The 20,967-nt window shown below is 42.2% G+C and overlaps 3 protein-coding genes across 3 annotated transcripts; 2 read left to right on the top strand and 1 right to left on the bottom strand.

The window, feature by feature from the left end:
• Positions 1-1,337: 1,337 nt before the first annotated feature.
• LOC117793899 (DNA topoisomerase 2-binding protein 1-A) lies at positions 1,338-6,418 on the top strand. The gene has a single exon (XM_034634339.1). The coding sequence runs from the start codon at positions 1,472-1,474 to the stop codon at positions 5,702-5,704; it is 4,233 nt and encodes a 1,410-aa protein (XP_034490230.1). The 5' UTR covers positions 1,338-1,471; the 3' UTR covers positions 5,705-6,418.
• Positions 6,419-6,894: 476 nt separating this feature from the next.
• Positions 6,895-18,962, bottom strand: LOC117791058 (receptor-mediated endocytosis protein 6 homolog). Its single transcript, XM_034630697.1, has 7 exons — positions 18,806-18,962; positions 15,289-15,452; positions 15,019-15,165; positions 10,535-14,214; positions 7,844-8,680; positions 7,687-7,783; positions 6,895-7,618 (listed from the first exon to the last, which is right to left on the bottom strand). The coding sequence occupies exons 2-7, from the start codon at positions 15,433-15,435 to the stop codon at positions 7,478-7,480; spliced, it is 5,049 nt and encodes a 1,682-aa protein (XP_034486588.1). The 5' UTR covers positions 15,436-15,452; positions 18,806-18,962; the 3' UTR covers positions 6,895-7,477.
• A 568-nt stretch (positions 18,963-19,530) lies between these two features.
• Positions 19,531-20,352, top strand: LOC117783736 (protein BUD31 homolog). The gene is made up of 2 exons (XM_034621283.1): positions 19,531-19,733; positions 19,797-20,352. Exons 1-2 carry the CDS (start codon positions 19,640-19,642, stop codon positions 20,135-20,137), a joined length of 435 nt encoding a protein of 144 aa, XP_034477174.1. The 5' UTR covers positions 19,531-19,639; the 3' UTR covers positions 20,138-20,352.
• The last annotated feature ends 615 nt before the right edge of the window (positions 20,353-20,967 follow it).

The raw sequence follows: 20,967 nt of genomic DNA, 5'->3' as shown, positions 1-20,967 counted from the left end.
TCCTGATAGATCATATAGCTGTCATAGGACCGATCGGGCGAAATCCAAGTCTTAGTTGGAAAAATATTTTTGTTCATAGTAAGTACGGGGTCTCCGACAGAAGAGTATGCTCGCTGTAACAACGCGAGCGAAGAGAACAGGGGACGGATCCTCCTAGTTTTCTTTATAATTTAAGAAAAAATGTTTTCAAATATAAAAGAAATTCAACAAATAAATTTATATATCTTACTATATGCCTGCATTAATGATAAAGTTACAATGTCAAATGCAATTGCAAAAATTTCGGATACCCCACAAAAAAACCTCTACCCCCAAAATTTCTGATATCCAATTTTGTGACGATCAAAATTCAGTTTAATATTAAAATTTTTTATTAAAATATAAATTAATTTAAAAAAAAAGAAAGTTGGCATTGTGCACTGTGCGCAAAAAGGGTGAGCTTCTTTGTACATAAAAATTACTTTTTGCGCAGTGCCGAATGCCAATTTTCATTTTCTTTTTTCAGAAATTTTGGGGCTAGAAATTGCTTTCGTCACTAGACTTTTACCGTGTGTAGAGGTTTTTTTTGTGGTTACACTATTCTGCAAAAAGCGATTATTTAAAAATCTAAGAAAAATTGTTTTTACACTTTCTTTAGTCAATTTGTGTTTCTGAGTCTTTTTTTAAATTCACGAAGTCAAAATCAAGTCAATGTGCAATAAGGGTATTTCCTTAAACTAATTCAGATATGTTTATATATAATCAATACCAAATCTGAATCTGTTTATGGAATACCCCAACTATTTTCCACTCTCACAATACGTCACTTTATTGTCCTGCATGTATTTTTAAAAACTAAATATTATACTAATTGTAATAGTGTAAAGTATTTTCATATTAGGAATTTAAATAAAACTGAACAATTGATCAAAATAGTTCATGGATGCTGAACGAATTAATTCGTTCATTTAATGATCCGTTCATTCGAACTTATTCTGAACGAAACGATGTAGCTCATCAATTGAATCTAATTTTCCATTAAAAATTTTAATATATCAAATTAATTTAATTAAAATTAAACAAAAGAAACAACAACCTGAAAACAATAGTCGTTTCATATCCAATGTATTCAAATGTATTTCAAGTAAAGTAAAAATATATATAAATTATACATTACATTACATGTTTGATTCCAGTTTTCTTTTTCTCCATTCGCCAATATATTTATTTCATTTTTATTATTATCTAATTTACATTTTTATTCATTCAGCTTAAAACTTGAATTAAATGAAATTAACTGCATTTGTTGAAAGTATCGACATTTTGAACTATCGATAGCGTTGTGTCTTATCGTAAGTGAGTTTGCCGCCCTAGTTTTTAGCACCGATACACATCACTAGGCGCGCCAAAAAGCGCTGACAAAAACAAAAATTAAGGCCCCAAATTAGCGTCAGGATTCGCCAACTGTAAGTGGAAGTGGAATAAAGCGAGAATGAGTCTGGATGAATCGATATGCGCGTATTTCGTGAACAACACAAAGAGCGAGACAGATGGCGCCATCGCAGAGCAATATGGGAACGCATTGAAACTGATGCGAGAGCAGCTGGCGGACACGCAGATCCGTGAGATTCGGCCAAGTGAAGGATTTCCATTGATTGCCGGCGGTGGCCTGACCAAGAAGGATGTCTTCGTGATGGCCCACTTTGAGGGCGATCTCTTTAATCAGTTGCAGATGACCAAGGCACTGGTGCTGGGTCCGCCGTGCATTGTGGAGTGTTTGGTCAAGTGCGAACCTATACCGTTGGGCAGTAGTCCGGTTTATTCAACGGCCATGCGTGACCTGCAGATCTCTGCAAGCGGAGTCTCCAGTAAGGAGAAGGATGAGCTGAAACGGTTAATCCACTGGATGGGCGGACACTATTTCCAGAACTTTGGACGCAACATCACGCATCTGATATCGAACACCATCAAGTCCAACAAATACGAGCACGCTACGCTGAACAATGTGCCCGTCATGCATGTCGACTGGGTGCAGTGCGTCTGGGATTGCTGTCATAGTCAGAATAGTAACAACATTAATGCCACGGATTCACAGTTCGACAAGTATCGTCTGCCCACGTTCTTTGGGGCAAACATCACGTGCAGCGGATTGGAGACGTCTCGCAAGGATGCCGTCATCCGTCTGGTCAATGAGAACGGTGGGATCTATCATCGCGCCTTTCGCTCCCAGCAGGTGGACATTGTCATCACCGAGCAGTCCAAAACGGACTCGGAGAAATACAAGGCGGCGGTGCGCTTCAAGAAGGACATCCTGCTGCCGGAGTGGATATTCGATAGCCAGGAACGTGGCTATGCGCTGCCCACCAAACAGTACGAGGTGCGTCCCCGCAAACAGGTCTCCACACCCACCAAGTCCAAGTCCAACCAAACCGCTGCGGATCAGACCCAACTCTCCGACCTCTCCAGCATCAGCTTTGTCTCCGCCGGAGCAGGTCGGCGCATGTGCAGCGACAATACCACTGTGAACGAGACGCTGAGCAACTGCAGCAGCGGCAGTGTCAACAAGCAGCTCCTTAAGCAGGCTACAACCAGCAGCAACAGCAACCAGAAGCAACAGCTGTATCAGCAGACGCTCGCGGAGATTTGTCCGCGCAAGGCGAAGCAGGCGGGAAGCTTCCTCGATGGCTGCTGTGTCTACTTGAGCGGCTTCCGGGCTGCGGAGCGGGAGAAGCTGAATCGTGTGCTCAACACGGGCGGCGCCACACGCTACGATGATCCGCACGAGGGTCTCACCCACATCATTGTCGGCCAGCTGGACAATGCCGCCTATCGGCAGTGGCAACTCGATGGACTCCTTGCTGCGGTGCAGGTGGTGCAGCTGGAGTGGCTCTTGGAGAGTATTCGCGCTGGTCGCATTGCCAACGAGCTGCCGCACCGGATCACCTTGCCGGATGGCGGGGAGCAACCCGTGATTGCTTCACCCGGCAGCAAGCGCACTCTGCGCTCCATGAATCACAGCTTCAAGCAGCCAACGGTGCCCATTAAGAAGAAGCTCTTCGAGGGCACAGCAGCAGCGCAACCAGAACCGGAGCTGGATCCCGAACCGGAGCCGGATCTGTTGACACACTACTCGCAGGAGCAGGAGCCTGTCATGGCATTGCCCGCCGCCAGCTCCACACAGCTGTCACTCACAGTTGAACCTGCTGCCCCTGCTGCACCTCCTCAAGTTGCTCCACTTGCTCCCTCTATTGCCTATCCCGATCTGAGCGCCAGCACGCTGTCGATAGACTTTGACAAGCTGGATTACTTCATGGGCGCCTCGGTGTACGTCCACGAGGCGTGCTTCAGCAGCGAGCTCTATGACCAGATGGTCAGCGAGTGCAAGGCGGCCCAGGGCTGCCTGGTGCCTCCGACCTACACAGATCCCGTGGACTATGCCATTGTCAGCTTCGAGCAGGCCCTGGATGAGTCTGTGCTGCCGGTGCAGGCGCGTCATGTGGTCACGGAGCTGTATCTGGAGAGTTGCATGAAGCAAAACAAGCTGCTGCCCCTGGAGTACTATCATCGTCCAGTTCCATTCCATGCACAAAAGGAGCAGCTGCGCGGCATGACCATTGTGGTGTCCATATATGCGGGACTGGAGCGGGATTTCATCAATGCGCTGGCGGAGCTACAGGGCGCCACACTGAACAAGGCGTTCGTCAAGAAGGAGCGACCATTGTTAGTGTGCTCAAATGCCGAGGGTTCCAAATACGAGGGCGCCATCAAATGGGGCTATCCAGTGGTGCAAGCCCAATGGTTGCTGCAGTGCGCCCAGCGTGGTGAGAAGCTGCCATTTGACGGCTTCTTGGTGGGCAAAAGTGCCAGCCAGTTCCCCGGATCACCCAGGCTCAAGGAGAGCAACAAAAACAAGACACTTACGCCTCAAAACAAGACGCCCATTCATCATTCCCATTCCCATAATCAGGAGACGGACCAAGTCACATTGCAAGAGGAGAATAAGGAACAGCATCCACAAATGGACGCACTGCCTCCGCCGCCGTCACCGTCGCCGCCGGAATTGACACCACTGCGCAATCCCCGCGTCTCCGCGTTGGTCACCGGCCGGCCCAGCGCACGACGCCGCAGCTCGGGCGGCTCCTCAGCTACGCCGGAATCACCACACACGCCACTCAATCATAGAGGAGCGGGAGGCGGAGCATGCAACTTTGACTTTCTGGAGCAGGTGGTGCAGCGACTGGACACGAGCCAAGCACGCGACTGTGTGCGCCAGATAATCCGTGAGATGCGCGAGAACCAGACACCCGAATTGGAGCGCATCCGGCGACAGGCGAGTACGCCCGTCAATCGCCGCCAGACGTCGCGACCCGCTCCGGGCATACCCAACTTCTGTCTGACGCCCGAGTTCCAGCAGCGCATGGCCGACGACTTCGAGCGACGTTGGCGTCTGCCCAAGCACCAGATCAAGCCGGACACTCCCATCTCAGTAATCAGGCAGCGGGTGATGCGCATCACTTGTGAAACCCTAGGCATAGACTATGAGGATCAGCAGCAGGAGCAGCCGAAAATGCCAGAGGAACAGCAGGTGGGCAGAACACTCTTCCAAGCCAGACCCACTACACCCGGCTCACCGTTTATACCCAACACACAAAGTCCCAATGCCGCTGCAACAGGAGCAGGCACTGGAACTGCAACAGGAAGTGGAACTGGAACTCGAACTGCATCTGGTCATCATGCTCGCGAGGAGCTGCCCAACGGAAGCACCATCAATTTTGACAAGATCAGCTTTGAGGAGTCGGCGACGGAGAACATGTCGGAACTGAAGCAAATCACCGATTACCTCAAGAGTCGGGAGTCGCGACGCAGCAGCCTGAAGCGTGACCATGAGGGTCAGACCAGGAGCGAGGTGCAATATGTGCAGCCGTTCGAGTCGGAGGGATTCGCCCTCACCGCCAGCGAGGATATCGTGGACTGGCGAGATCCTGCCGAGTTCAATGGAGCCAAGCGAAGCGCTGACGACACATCGCCGCTAATGCGTCATCCGGGAACACCTTGCTTTAGCATCTCCTGCGGCGATGATGAGGAGAAGCGCACTCTGCTCATGGAGCGCATCAAGGCACTGGGCGGCAACATCTGCCATAATCTGGTTAACTATGATCCCGCATGCACACATCTTCTATGTGAGCGTCCCAATCGCGGCGAGAAGCTGCTAGGCTGCATGGCAGCTGGCAAGTGGATTCTGAACATCCTCTACATCGAGCAGTGCCACGCCCGTGGCGCCTTTCTTGATGAGTCCCTGTACGAGTGGGGCAATCCCAAAGCGCTCAATCTGCCCGTCATGTCGCCGGAGGAGCAGCCAATTGCTGTGGCTGCACATCGCTGGCGTACCGAACTGTCAGCTGGTGCCAGCGACGGCGACGGCGAAGGAGCCTTCCAAGGTCTGCGTGTTATACTTAGTCTGCAGGAGCGCAGCCTGGACGCCATCAAAAATGTGCTGCGAGCTGGCGGTGCATGCATTTTGGAGCCAAAGACGCCGTTCAGCTCGGACCCGACTGCGGATAGCGCCACGCATTGCTTCATGGACGTGAAGAAGGCGCCACTGGCCGCTCCTGACTTTGCCTACCTGCAACAGCGAGGCGTCCGTATCATGTCCCAAATGTGGATCAACAGCTACCTCATGGGCGGACGCGACTCCAACTTGGAGAAGTACGTGTTGCGGCAGTAGACTCTGTCAAAACCACATACAATTTATCTTTATGTATTAATTTATTCGTTATTCTTGTCACATTTTCCTTTGTCCGATTCAACACTATGAGATTCTTACATGGAGACATTATTTCTTTAAATATTTTGAGTTTCATATACATATAATTGATTCATGAAACAACCTCATCGTGTTAATCCAAACTTCACGTTATAGATTATCGGCTCTGATATCTGGACCCGACACAAGTCTGATTTCCATTTTGTTCTAAGACTGCAATAAAATATTTTTTTTTTTAATTTCACAAGTTGAATTTCTTCATATGTAGTTATTTAAACTCGATAAATACATTATTTTGAAGAATAATCGTTCCTTTTGGGCTTTACTTTGTTTGATTGAAAAAAAAATTAAAATTTGTTGACAGATATTTGATTGGATTTATATGTACGAGTATATAGTACACTCATTGTGGCAGTCGCATTTGATGTCAGCAATGTTGGTGAAGTTTCAAGAACAAATTGTTTCCATCGGGAATCACCTTTCATGGTGTAAAATAGAGAGAGAGAGAGAATGTAATGTATTTTTTGTTAATATTTCGTTATTATTTATTCAAAACTCACTTTTCCTTTCCGGGCGGTCTATTTATTTAAAAAGATCTACTTCTTAGCTTATTTCAGGATATATATATGAGAAAGAATAAACGTTTCAACTATCAACTGAATTCTCTCATCGTGTAGGAATTGTTACTAGACATTATTTTAGATTTTACTGAACTGTTGTTTGATTTAATTTCTATAAGATCTAAATGTACAAGAAATTAAATTGTTCTCCTTTCGATTTTCCTAAGATTTTCGAAGAAATGCGTATTATTGGAATATATTTATTCGAGCTCTTGTTTTAAATATTTGTGAACGTATTTCAAGCAAAGCTACAGACAGTAAGTAAATATCAATAATCAGAAATTTCATTTTGGCTTAATTTAATAAAAAAAACTAATTAAAAAATAGTATTAATTATAATCGTAAGTCTTCATAACTCAAGGAAAAATGGAAAATAGATAGAAATAGACTGAAATCATCGAACCTAAACTTTTCCAATATTTTGAAGGTTTGCAGCCTTGATTTGAAATGTATAATTATAGTGATAAAAGTATATAGACATAATTTATATATTATTAAAGATAAAGCTTACGATAATGAAACACATTTGAATTCTTTTAAATTTGTTTTATTTTGTGTTACACAATAAGGAATATTAAGTTGATTTTCATGTTTCATGCATGCTTAAATATATGTATGTAAGTATGTATGTATATATATTTATATATATAAAGATATATAAGTATGTACGACGTACATTGTACGTACTTACTAAGTATGTACGAGTATACAAATGTAATGCAAGCATCGAAAAATAGTTCAGACAGTTAAGAAGCTGCCATTTAAAAATATATTTTTGTTTTATAGCCGCCATTGATTAATATATTTATAACAATTTAATACATGTGTAAATTTCGTACATAAACTGAGCATATAATAAATATATGTATATTTGTAGTGTATATATAGAAGTAGAACTATGCTTACAAATAAAGATAGAAATATCAAACATACCTTAATATCGAACGCACAGCGAAACTTGGCTGGAAAACAACTGACTGGACATCAAGTTACAAATACAAAAATACAAAAAAAAAACACACAAATTAAACATTGATAAAACAAAACTCGATGCAATACTTAAGACTAACGAAAGTTTAGTATATAACAACTATAACTAATGCCCTTGGTAGCATTAGTCCAGGTAGTCCATGGTCTTGATGAACTTGACAACCGAACCGAAGAGCGTCCAGTAGAACTCATCCTCACCGTCCAGCTTTTTGCCCAAAAAGCAGCTGATGTACTCCACTGTAGAGAGCAGATAAGGAGGATTTGCCTGTCGACAAGATTATCAATAGATAAATTAGGTCAATTATAATAGTATATATGCCATTGAGTATTTACCATAATGACCACATAGATGAGCACGGGCAGGACATCATCGGCGGCAGGTACACGACCGCTGGACATCCGCAAGAGGCTCATGATGCTAGAGATGCAGCTGTAAATGGAAATGGCAATAAAAGTAACTCAATTGCACTTTAAGTATAAGTTCACTTACTTTATGATGCAGTGCAACTTCTCACGAGGCGTTTTATAGGCTGTCATGTGACAGAGCTGCTGTTGGGCAAACGTCCAGGGCGCCTCGCCCAGGTACTCCTGGGCGATGCAAAGTGCAGGATGAGCCGGATGTATAATCCGCTGCAGCTTGCCAATGTGTGCTGCCAGCACTTCATCCCTGGACACATCAGCATCTTCGTTGGGAAACATGACCTGGTCGTACATTTGCTCGAACAGCAATCGCTCAATGGCATCGCGGGCCGCTTCACGCTGAAAGTCGTCCTGCAAGCCGCCGTCGCGCATCTCCTCCAGCAAACCCTCAACAAACTCCTCAATCAGCTCGAGCCGCTCATCACTGACGCTGAGGCCGGCAAACTCGGACTGAAAGTCCTGCAGCTTGCTCTGCTGCCGTCCCAAATATAACCGAACCAGCGACTGCAACATGCAACGCTGGCAGCTCAACGCCTCGCTTCGTAGTCGCTTCTCCAGCTGATCCAGCTGCTCCGAGCGTAACAGCAACTGCTGGCGATGCACCAGCAAGTACTGTAAGTAGCTCTTCCTCCGCTCCAGATCGTGCTGCAGCTCCAACAGCAGCTGGGCATGCTGTGGCCTCTCCAGTTGGGCCAGGCAACGCAGTGCCTCCGCCACGTGCGATATCTGCGGCAGCCGATGCAAGCTGATGCACTGCGCCAACTGAATCTGCAGGTACGTCTGCAATGGCGTCGCGTCCAACGGTCTCAGCGTCGTCTGTCGAAAGTCGCCGCTATGCAGATCTGTTTTCGAAAGGACCGTGCGCAGCTTTTGCTTAACGCTACTGAACACCACGCCAGGCAATTGTCTGTGGATTGACAGGGATACAGAAAAATAGTGTTCGAGTGAGAAACACAATTACACGTACACGAGTTAGAAAGAGATAAGGAGCGGTGTCACTTTCAAAACCCTAGTTAAATATCCCGACACACAGATAAAGTACGGATTTAATTTTTTAGTCATTCGATTCGGAAAAAGCAAATAAGTCTGTTGTTTTTTGACCAAATTCAAAGACTACCTCAATATGGATGTGAAAATCAGGGACCGCAACAGTTATAATTTTTAAAATAAAAATTATGAAATAACAGTTATTTGCTGATTTTTATAAAAAAGCTGGAACATAACTATTAATTTCAATACTTATTGCAAAAATTAAAAATAATTATTAATTTCAATTTTTAATTTAAGAATTAAAAATATTTTATTATTAATTTCAGTTTTTACTTTAAAAATTGAATGTCAATATCTTTTGAGCCATGTGGCGTATTTCCAAAATATAAAAACAGTTATAATGTGTGACTCAATACTTTTCATATGATACATTACACGACCTTAAAGGACGTATATTAAGGATATTTAAGGTATTGGTATTTACACTGAATTTCTATTCTTCAATTTTTATAATAGAAATTGACAAATATTTTTTATTTTTATAATAAAAATCGAAATTAATAATTATTTTTTATTTTTATAATAAAAATCGAAATTAATAATTATTTTTTATTTTTATAATAAAAATCGAAATTAATAATTATTTTCAATTTTTATAATAAAAATTTAAAAATTTGAATTGAATTTTGAAATATTTTAAATTATATAATAAAAATTGAAATTAATTATTATTCTTAATTTTTTATAGTAAAAATCTAAAATAATAATTTACTATCCAATTTTTTTTTATACAAATTTTTACGTTGTAAATTTTTTTAAATTCATAACTATTATTTGCAGTCCCTGGTGAAAATTGAAAACAATTTGCCTTTTAAGCTAAACTTGGTTGAAAGAAATTTCTGTGACATCCAATTAAGAGCAATATTATGATTTATAAATACAAATTGAAATTCAATTGTTATTTTATAATTTGTTGATTTTAATCACAAATGGAAGTTTAAATTAATTTGTATCACAAAAATCACCAAATTATTAATATTTTACAGTTTATATTTTAAAAGTTTTGGTCGATACGTTATTTAAGTAAAGTAACTTTAGGTAATGTTACGTGTTATATTATAGCGTTTAAAATAAAACAGTTAAAGATTTTTAAATTCAACAACATGGAAAACAATTATTAATTTTAATTATTTTAAATCAATTAACTCAATTTATTTTGGATCATATTATATTTTGTCGCGAAACGACTTTTTTCCTGCTTAAGGGCAAGTTACACCGGAAGCGAAACGATTTCGGAATGAAAAAATTAATATAAAAAACAAGCTCAAAAATGGTTAGCTGTTTTTTAAAAGTTGCTGTTTTAATGGAGTTTTTCATTCCGCCGTCGCTTGGCTTCGCTTCGTCGAAAAAGTCGATTGTTTTCATTTTTTTTACTAAATATAATTTAACGGAATTGCTACTCAGATGTATGCAGCTTTGAAAAAATTTGAAATGTTGCTCGTTTGTTTTTGTCATATTTTTTCTTCAAATGGACATATTATTAGTTTAAAACTTCAAATATTTAATTTATTTTTTCCATTCAATTTGAAATTAGAGTTTATATTTTATTGTTAATATAGATCAAGTTTGCTACTTTTATAAATTTTCAAATACTTTGGTCGACTGCGCGTAGCTGACACTACATAAAAATAAATTATTAAATGAATATAATTAAAATAAATAATAAAAATACTAAACAATTGTATTGCATTTGCTTGATTTGATTGCTTACCCGCCATTAGTGGTTTGGCCATGAGCTGAAGAAGCTGGTAGATTGTGGCTATGTCCATGTCCATGTCCATGACCATTGCCCGTGGAGTCGGAGTTGGTGGCGTCGCTGGAGCTGCTAACCTTGCGTCTGTATTTGGCCAAAATGTCCTCGCTGCTATCACAGTAGTGGGTGTTAAAGTTGACGCAGGCGGCGCTGGGATCGAAACTGACGCTGCGATTTTGTTCGTTCACGTTGCTGTTGTTGTTGTTTATGCTTAATCGTTGATTAGCCGTTGTGGAGGATTTGCTGTTGTTGCTGCGCCGATTCTTGAAGATGCCCTGCTTCAGTTTGTTTAAAATGCCGGCGCTTTGTTCCCGCTGCTCGCGTTGTCCGCGATGTTTCTCCTTGTCTGCGCTGGCATCAAAGCTGATGCTCTTTGGTATTGCGCCGGTTGCCTTGCTGGGCTTGGATGGGGACGGATGAAGATGCAACTGCTGTGTCTGTGCACAAAGCAGCTGCATCTCCTCCTGCTCCTGCTGCTTATCATCATCCGTTTTGGGCTGAGCTGGCACAATGGCCTGCAGCATGATCTCGTGGTTCTCATAGTTGAGGCTCTGGTGACGCCGCTCACTGCCACCGCCACCGCTACCGACACCAGCACCACCTGCAGCACCGGCAAGAATCCCATTTCGTCGTCCATCCACACTCGCCGTACGCTGCTCCATGGAGATGCGACGATGTTCGACTCCTCGCGAATGCTGCTCATCGCCAAATTTGTCCAGCAGCTGCTGCACCAGACCCGGCGGCTCATCCTTGTCCTCGCTGTAGTCACTAAAGTCAATCAGATCACGCTGATTGCTGACAGTCATGGCATGCTGCTTCTTCTTCTTGTGATGCGTATGATGATGATGATGGTGATGATGCTGCTGCTGCAGCGACTGTTGCTTGGTCGACGACTGCGGCTCCTCCAAATTGAGACTCTGATTGGAAATGCTGCTCTCGGCGGACGTCTGTCGTCGCATGCAGGCGGTTCCCATGAGGGGTGTGCTCTTCCTGCCCTCCGCTGCGCTGCATTTGTACTGCTGCTGGAAACTGCTATCGCCACTGTCGCCACCCAAACCGTGATAGCTGGTCCGCACGGAACTACGCGCCAGCGACGAGGATGCCTGATAATGATGTGCATCATCATAGGAGTTGACCGCATCGAAAAAGGCGGAATCCTCTTGACTCCGCTCACTGGCGCTAGCATTTCCATTGCCATCAGCATCTCCATCCGCGTCTCCATCGCCATCGCCATCGCCGCTGCTGCCGGGCGTCTGTTCGCCATCGTCGAGAACGACGGCGAGTGGCAGAGGCGCCACAATGTCCGATTTGGCGGTAATGCTCACATTGTCATCGGTATCGATCTCAGCCAGCTTCTCGGAATCGCTAGCCAGCACATCAGTGCTCCAATTGGACTCCGACCGCTGATCGGAGGCGTCCAGTGTGGGAGCAGCGGCTCGTGCCAGTGCCTCGACCACAAAGTTGTTGTTGTCGCCGGGCAGCACCACGGCGGAGGGTATCAGTGGGGTGGAGAAGTTGCGCTCCCTATCCCTATCTCTTTCACGCTCACGCTGTTGCTCATGGCTGGCGTCGAGCGTATTCTCTGAATCACTGGCCAGGACATCTGTCGACCAGGTATCCGAAATAATGCTCACATTCTCGTCACCCTCAAACTTCTTCAGTTCGAACTTGCAGAACTTATCCTCGATATCGGAGCGCACCTTGGAGAGCAACATATTCTGCATTTGTGGCGTTGGACGCGCCACATGATGTGGTAGCTCACCGGCAGCGCCATCTCCGTCGGTTACCTGGGACGACGGTGTGTCTCGGCCACTAATATTGGGCGTGCCGCGGCCGGACACATTGGCGGAAACCATGTCCGATAAATTGTCATCGTTTTCCGCATCGTGCACATCCTGCTCCTGTTGCTCCTCCAGGTCCAGTGAACTGGCCACCGAATGATTTGCCGAATGTGCCGCCTCACTTATCGCCTCCAGGTTGTCCGAGTTGCCAATCGATGCGTCATCCTGTGGCCGACGCATCGCCTCCAAACTGCTTGCGTCGTCCGCATTGGAAGATGCAGCTGCCGTCACCACGGCCACTGGAGTTATTTCCTGCCCAATGCAGTTCATCTTTAGCAAATCCTCCTCGGTTAGCGGCTTCAGTTTACACTTGGCGGCGGCATTATAAATGCTAAACATTAACACCGGCTCCGTTCCATCCGTTGCATCCGTCACTCCATCTGTTACGGCAGCGGCTGCAGCTGCTGCTGCTCCACTGATATTGCCGCCACAGGAGCTGAGACTGGTGTTGCTGCCGCTGTGCGAGGAGGAGCACTGTTCCAGGTCCCCATTGGCCATGACGGACGATCCATTGGCTGCATTCCCAGTGCTTCCGGTGCTTCCATTGGCCAGTTGTTCTGGCACGATGCTACTGGTGTTGCTGCCACTGCCACTGCCACTGCTAAAGTTTATGCCCTTGGCCAGCTTTTTTTTGGTTGCCTTACCAAGACGCATAAGTCCTTTGTTGGTACGTTTACCGTTCGTTGGATTAGAGGAGCCCTTTTCGGCGCTAACCGCCGATTCGACCACTGTCGACGCAATCGCACCTGCAGCCGTTTCCGGCTTGGGTATGCGAGACAGAATGCGCTGCAGTCGCTGTCGCTGCTCGGCGGACACATCATAATCCGGACGTGAGGCGAGCCGACGAAAGAAGTCGGCAAAGTGATTTAGTTCACGTTGATTAATGGCTAATTGAGCACGCTCAAAGTCGCTCTGTTGCGGCAGAATGGCGACAACATCCTCACCCGTCTGGCCAACCAGCAGCATCTCCATGAGCTGGGCCAACTCGCTTGCCTCATCGCTCAATGCCAGGCGCTGCAGCAGCTGTACTATCTGATTGAGATTGTGACGCATCTGTTCGCTGACATTAACATCGATAATGCCCAGCAGATCGGCGCTAACAATAGCCGGGCAAATGAAGTGCGTGAATACCAAATCCGACAGCAGTTGACGGATCTCGTGATCACTGTGCCGTTGCGTCTGTCGCAGCTGTTGACCCAACGTTTGAAGGAGCCAACGTAGCGAGCTGGGAAAGAGCGACCAGCTCTGTTGCAGACTGCGGACAAATGACTGAGCGTGTGCATGCAATTTGCCCAGGGATTCGGCATGGAAACGCACCACGTTGCGCTGATAGGTGGCACTGGTCTCATCCTCGCCAAAGCGACGCTGCCGCTCCCCTGCCGTAAAGCTCTGCAGCAGCTTATGCGGATCCACATCCAGCAGCGCCTCGTGCTCGCTCAGCACCGCCATCAGTGGTGCATGCAACGCCGCCGTTAGAAAGATGCGAGCGGAGAAGAGAGACTCCACCAGCCGTTGATAAAGTCGAGCAAAGGCGCTGCCATTGGTACGGAGCAATCGACGCGGCTGCTCGCTGTTCAGCAGCTGCATCTCAATCAGTTCACGCAGCAACTTTAAAAGCAGCTCCACATCTTTTGTGTTGATCGCATTGCCATATAGACCCGTCGTAATTGTGTTCACAATCTGTTCCAACTGTGTTGGGGCCAATAGTGATAGTCGATCCGCTGTTGCCAGCGACAAGGCCAGCAAATATGGTGTATTATACAGATAGTTGAACAGATCCTCATAGGCCAGGGCGTGCTAGTGGTCGACAGAGAGAAGGAGAGAAAGAGAGAGAGAGCAAGCATAAGGAAAAAATCTTCAAAGCTTCATCTAAATACTATCAGGTCTGTTCCGGTTTTCACTTCATATTTTATCGGATTTTTAAAAATGGCTTAACATTTTAAAATTATAGTTAATCACTTTATTGGACTTAAACTCATCAACTCAAAGTGAATTCAATACGCAAAATATTTCCAGACTGATATAAAAACAGGATAAAGATTTTCACATCCGACAAATCTTGCCGAAAGTGAAAACCGGAACAGACCTGTATGTTAAACTTATTGTCCTGACTGTCTGATAAACATCCCAATACACAAACGGTTGGAGCTACAAAACTCGAAAAAATAATTGCTTGCTTGTACGAAATCGTACTTAGAAATAAGCATAAATTTAAGTATTTCGAATGGAACACTCAGGATAATCCTGTCCAACTGGTTTTGGCTTTTATCGATTAGTCGAATTCTAAAGTGATTGATAAAATGCTACAAAATAAACGTACGCAGTAAAGATGCGAAAAGTATTGCGACTTTCTGATTAAGCCGAATCGCATTTAACTTAAACTAAATACATAGCTTGCTTATTAGTCGCAAAAACAATGTCAATGTTCGTGCTCTCTATTTCAATCGGAAATTGTTCTTTGTTCTCTGGATTTCTATGTAACCAACTGATTATGTTTATATATATGGATATATGTGTAAACATGCATATACAAATATTTTAGAAGTAATGGCAATTATAAGTGCTATTGTATTGTCATTGGACCTTGTGGGAGATACCAACCTCGTAGGGCAACACCTGTTTGGCATCTAGGAAGGGCGCACTGTCGTAGGCGCTCGCTCGGCGGCAACAGCCAAAAGGATCGTGATCTGTTCTGGCCAGCAGTAGATCATGCAGGTTCTGTCTTTGTTGTGCGCAGATGTACGCCAGCTAAATGATTTGACGGAATGGAAGGGAACACAAGTTAATAAAGAGCAATGAGTAACAAAAACATGAATGCAAATACGTGACATCGTTAACAAATATACACATGTATAATAAAACAATATAAACCTGTGTTATTGTTGCCGCATTGGTCTCCAGAGCCCCGGTGAGCTGTGCGAAGGCCGCCTGCTCATGCTGGATAAAGAGCTGCTCCTGGCGCAGGGTGCGGGCCAGGTCCATAATTTCCAGCAGATTACCGGCAGCAGTGGACTCCATCTTGAAGCCGTTGCTGGCTGTAAATAGATATCAATATTTCTATTAGTATTTAATATTTATTTTGAGATTGTGTTCAGTTTTTGATTAAAAAGTATTTATTGCAATGCCATTAAGCTTTAATTTAATTAATTTAATTTTATTAATTTAATTTAATTAAAGCTTAATTTAATTTTATTTCATTTCATTTAATATTTCACTAGTTTACATTTTATATTTAGTTTCATCGACATTTGTTACTTCGCATAACATTGCTCAATAAAATTATTTAATATTACAGATTTATTTGAGTGAAATTCTAATTTTAATTTCTCATTCTCAGAGCAATTTGATTGACAGAGCAACCCGGAAATCGTCGCATATTTGAGTTATAACTTCATATTATCAAAATGTAAATAAGTGACTGAAAACACCTTACACTCCAAAGAAGGCAACATTACCACCCAAATATTTCTGATTTTAATACATATATATAGCTGCAAACGGAGCTGAATCAGCTTTGAGCTTATTTCTGGCAGCATCACCTGAAGAGGCGGTCAACTGCAAGCACAGTAAACTCTCTTTCGGTTGCCCATGTCTGTCTCTCATATGTTTCATATTCCGCTATCAGCTAGCTGATAAGAATAAGCACGCTTGATCGATTAAGCATAGCTGAGCTAAATAAGCATTGCCAAGCTTATATTATTTTTGTTTTTTGTACATTTACACCTTCCCATAAGGAAACACCATTAGAGATGTTAGGAAAGAAGTGAAAGATGCAAGGACCAACAACCTGACAAATGTGCCACTTTCAGAAGCTGCTTCTATAAAGTCTAGATGGCCAAATGGTCAGAAATAAATGGTCTTGATATTAAATATACATGCATTAGTGGGTAGTCACAAGGTGATAAAACTGCTGTAGAAATCGATGACACGTCGATTACTCCCTTTAATTTTATTGTTGCGTTAACCAAACAAAGTTTCCAGCATTAAAAAATATGAAAAATTCTAAGTAATTTTAAAATATTATTTAATATGCTATCAAAACCAATAAGGGATTATGTTGGAAAAAAATTATTTCAACAACGTTTGTGGGCAAATCACGTTAAATATCATTAAAATATCTCTTTCAATTTCAAAACTCTTACAGAATTTGTATTTTGTAAATTACATAGTTACATACAGAGTAGTATGTTTCTCATGGCAAGACTTTCTCCTTTGTCATGAATTCCAGATAAGAATTATTATTTGTAAGGGCAATTAACGCACATTTGTTATGTGGCAAACCTAGCATCTCATACACTTATTATCTGATAAATACTCGTAGTTATGTATATACAATACAACACACTGAAACCGTCGCTTCTAACCGAATAATATGGAGAAATGAAGAATTGTCAAACGGCTGTTTGGATGATTAGCGTCCATATCCGTCAGAGTAACCTTTTTGTAAATTTAAATTAATACTAAAATTAAAGAAAGCATTGTAAGTTAAAAGAGGCAAAAATAAACGAATGAATGTGGTTGCGATATTCTCGCATACTCGTATTATAGTAACTATCTTTCTCAAATGCAAGGAAATGGATTAAAACTAATATCGGTATCCCGAAACAACTATTTTAGTCAAAGGTTCTATAACGGTTTTGTCTTTTCGGTTTCGGAATCTGAACCAATACAACAATATAATTTTTGTCTCCCTATTACATATTTATTTACTTATTTTTTATGTAACGTGTATAAAAAGTGTCGATAGCCGGGACAAAAGTTAAGGTTGTTAAAAAAGAATTTATTTCGGGTCCGGTTCCTGTTCCGTAACTTAATATGAAACGGTTAATTTCGGTTAACGGTTCTGGTATTATTTCCAGCTCAAATGTAACAATTAAATAGAAAAACTAATCTTGTGTAAGAATATTAAAATTGCTTGAAACTTGCCTCGAAAGCTCAACGTGGACCATTAGACTCTACCCTAATACTCTACTGAGTAGAGTCTACTCTTATACTCTGCTCTTATAAAGCGTCTACGATCGAGTGTCAGGAGTGTCTAAGAGTTTATATGAAAAAAACTTTGTTATTGTTTCAAGTTGGGTTAATTTTTTTTGGCTATCTTATCGAAGTGTGGAAATAAGTACGGTTGATTTCATGACTTAGAATTGTTTAACATTCATACATACATATGTAAGTAAATATAAATGTTTGTATGTTTTATGACCAATTGACAAATTCCCGTTTACTGGTGACTAGGTCCAAGTGGATCTGCTGCTGCTCCGGGTCCGATGCAATTTTACAATTCGGAACGAGTGTGTACATACATGTATGAATGGGTGTATGTATATGTGTGTGCATAGTGCGGAAAACAGCAAAAATGAGGAATGTGCAAACCGAAAACAAAACAATACTGATTTGCTGCGCTCATTACACACTCACACACACACACACACACACACTTGTACCCTCGGAGACACAGACATCACGGGGGCGTCAAGGGGGCGTTTAAATGTGCCAACAAATGGAGGGTGGTGATCTCTCTTAATACACACAGATACATATATATATATATATATGTGTGTACACAAACTTTTTTTATTTCACGTACCATGCACTGAATATAACGACAAATACGAATGACAATCAAAGCGTACGCTCTAATCGACAAATGAATGGAAATGCAATAGCAAAGATTTTGACAAGGGGAAGTGAGACGTGAGATGTGAGACGGTAGCAGCTAATTATGTGGGCGACCACTGCTATTGGAGCGAGCGAGAGCGCGCATTAGGCGAAGGCCAAATGTTTGTTGGTTTTCCTTGCGTTCATTGAAGGCGCAAAGAAATCGAAGAGACTTATGAATGAAAGCGACGCATTACAACAAATACAATAATCACAGTGTTGAAACGACGTCATAACAAACCACAATCACACACACACACACATCTGACTTTATACATACTACGCATTTACAGATGCATGTATGTATGTATGTTACAACAACAAATGTGTTGCAGCTTAAAAATACACAAAATTGCACACACCTTAAGTGTTTCAAAGCTGTTGCTGCTTTTGGCGACAACGTTTATTTAAGCATGTAATTATTCAGTTAGTAATCCACCAGCACACGAGAGACGAGAAAGCATCCGCCATAACAGTCAGTCAGTCAGTCAATGGCAATGATAATAATACAACTGCTGCTGTGTATATAGCGCGTGTGAAGCTGCGTCCAAGGTGTGTGTGTGGGTTAGTTCGCACTGTGGGCTGGCTGAATGTGACTCTCTTTTGCTGCACATTCGCATTCACATATTCACATTCACGTTTACACGTATATTACATTCACACAAACACAAACACATTCATAGGCAGACGATCTCTTTTCAACTGCTTCCACTTTCTTGACATTGCTTACTGTTTGTCTGCGCAATGCTCGCGTCCTTTGATTGTCGTTTTACTATTGTGTTAACAATTAATAGTTGCAAAGAAGCACACAAAATACGTTACAAAATAACAAAATTAACAGTACAATAGCAATAAAACGCGTCTGTCAAAGAAAAATAACAAAAACAATGAACTCATTACTTTTACGATTGCATATACACTAAATTGAAAATAAACTAAAACTGTTATCGATAGCTCGCCCACATATCTTTATTCATGCACGCAGCAACCCTAGCTGGTAGTGTTGTGTTTCACTAGGGCTATTCCTGAAACATATTCGGACTTGTTTTCGATTTGGTTTAAGCAAATCTGAATCAGTTTTAGGATCGCCCTTTTTTCTACATAGATTTGATTTTGTTTTGACAAAAAGAAAGTGTAAAAACTATTTTCCATTGACTTTTTAACAATAGGTTGCTTGCAAAATAGTATAATGAGAAAAATACTATTTTTTTTTATAATGCTCAAGCTGCAATTTACACGTTATTCGCTACTCTTTTATATTCGTCTCTTTAAACTATTCTCGTGCTATTGCTTCAATTGTTATATGCATATGGGACATCTATAGTAAAATAAAGAGAATAAACGTTATATTTCATGAACGGCTAAATAAGCTCACTCATTCGTTTCAATGACCCGTTCATTTGAACTTGTTCTGAACGATGCGACACAACTTTACTTATCACGTCTTTTACAACACTAAACAATGCTAGTCTGATACCAGCTGTTCGCCGATTACTTTTATTTTAGTTTTGTAGCATTTTAATAACTTTACGTTAAACGCGCACATTTTATTTATATAAAAACAATGCCAAAAGTGCGTCGCAGTCGCAAGCCACCACCAGATGGTTGGGAATTAATTGAACCGACGCTCGAGGAACTGGAACAGAAAATGCGAGAAGGTGTGTGTGAAAATACTGACGCCACTTATTGTTGTTGTAATTAAACGTTTTGCGCATTTACAGCGGAGACCGAACCTCATGAGGGAAAGCGGATTACAGAATCGCTGTGGCCCATTTTTAAGATACATCACCAAAAGACACGCTACATATATGATTTGTTCTATCGCCGAAAGGCCATCAGCCGGGAACTATACGATTACTGTCTGAAGGAGAAGATCGCCGACGGCAACCTGATAGCCAAATGGAAAAAGTCCGGCTATGAGAATCTTTGTTGCCTGCGTTGCATCCAGACGCGCGACACGAACTTCGGCACCAACTGCATTTGTCGCGTGCCAAAGTCAAAGCTGGAGGAAGGACGCATTGTGGAGTGTGTGCACTGCGGATGTCGCGGCTGCTCCGGCTGAATTAGCCGGATCATAGGGCTGATCATCAATGTAATTCTCACATTGCTTATAGACTTAAACAAATTTTTTTTTATTTCATTACTGATCTACATTGCTTGTCTATCCACATTCAGAGGAAACTTAAGTAGTTTGTATGTAAATACTACATTGTTAGTAATAATGTCATTTAATGTGTCACTCCTTTGCGACATAATTAAATAGTACAACCAAATATACATACATTGTTTTCTTCTCGATTCCATTTCTTAGAACAAACATTGAATCCGATGTTCGTTTTGATTTCATTACCTGGTCATATCTGTGCCAGTCTCTGGTGTTCACATTAATGTGTCACGTTTCTATGCCACTCAAGGAACAAAAATAATGTTCATAAAAAATCGTAATTTTTGATCAATAGTTCCGTTGATATAGAGGACCGATTCGAACCAAATTTTGTTAGAATGTATAATATTATAAAAAAGCTACATGACATAGTGGACGGATTTGAAACAAATTTTGCAGGATGCTTAATCTTCGAAATTCGTTGAGATGTCGTAAAAACCAATTAAGTTTTTCAACGATTGTTCCTGGGCCAATTACATGATATAGTGATGAGAGACTTGATTGCATAGAATCAGAAGGATAGACGAACTGGCGGACATCGCTATATCATATGGGGTTTAATGTGCCGCCTTTTATGCGATATACATACATACATTAGGTTTCAAAATTAGGTTTCTACATGGGTATAAATATCCGGCTCTTTTATTTATACCCATGTAGAGGGTATTAAAAGTTTTCCAAAGTCTATTTTAGGGGTTTGATAACTATATTAGATATATTTTGACGTT

Source organism: Drosophila innubila, chromosome X (genome assembly GCF_004354385.1).
Source record: "Drosophila innubila isolate TH190305 chromosome X, UK_Dinn_1.0, whole genome shotgun sequence".
NCBI lineage: Eukaryota > Metazoa > Arthropoda > Insecta > Diptera > Drosophilidae > Drosophila > Drosophila innubila.
This window is presented reverse-complemented; position numbering and strand designations above follow the sequence as displayed.

Excerpts from the sequence above, each read along its gene's own strand:
- LOC117793899 (XM_034634339.1), top strand. The coding sequence starts at position 1,472 with ATGAGTCTGGATGAATCGATATGCGCGTATTTCGTGAACAACACAAAG.
- LOC117791058 (XM_034630697.1), bottom strand. The coding sequence starts at position 15,435 with ATGGAGTCCACTGCTGCCGGTAATCTGCTGGAAATTATGGACCTGGCC. Across the intron at positions 8,681-10,534 it reads GGCCAAACCACTAATGGCGG|ACAATTGCCTGGCGTGGTGT; the intron begins GTAAGCAATCAA and ends GTCAATCCACAG. Across the intron at positions 7,619-7,686 it reads TCATCTATGTGGTCATTATG|GCAAATCCTCCTTATCTGCT; the intron begins GTAAATACTCAA and ends TCTTGTCGACAG.
- LOC117783736 (XM_034621283.1), top strand. The coding sequence starts at position 19,640 with ATGCCAAAAGTGCGTCGCAGTCGCAAGCCACCACCAGATGGTTGGGAA. Across the intron at positions 19,734-19,796 it reads GGAACAGAAAATGCGAGAAG|CGGAGACCGAACCTCATGAG; the intron begins GTGTGTGTGAAA and ends GCGCATTTACAG.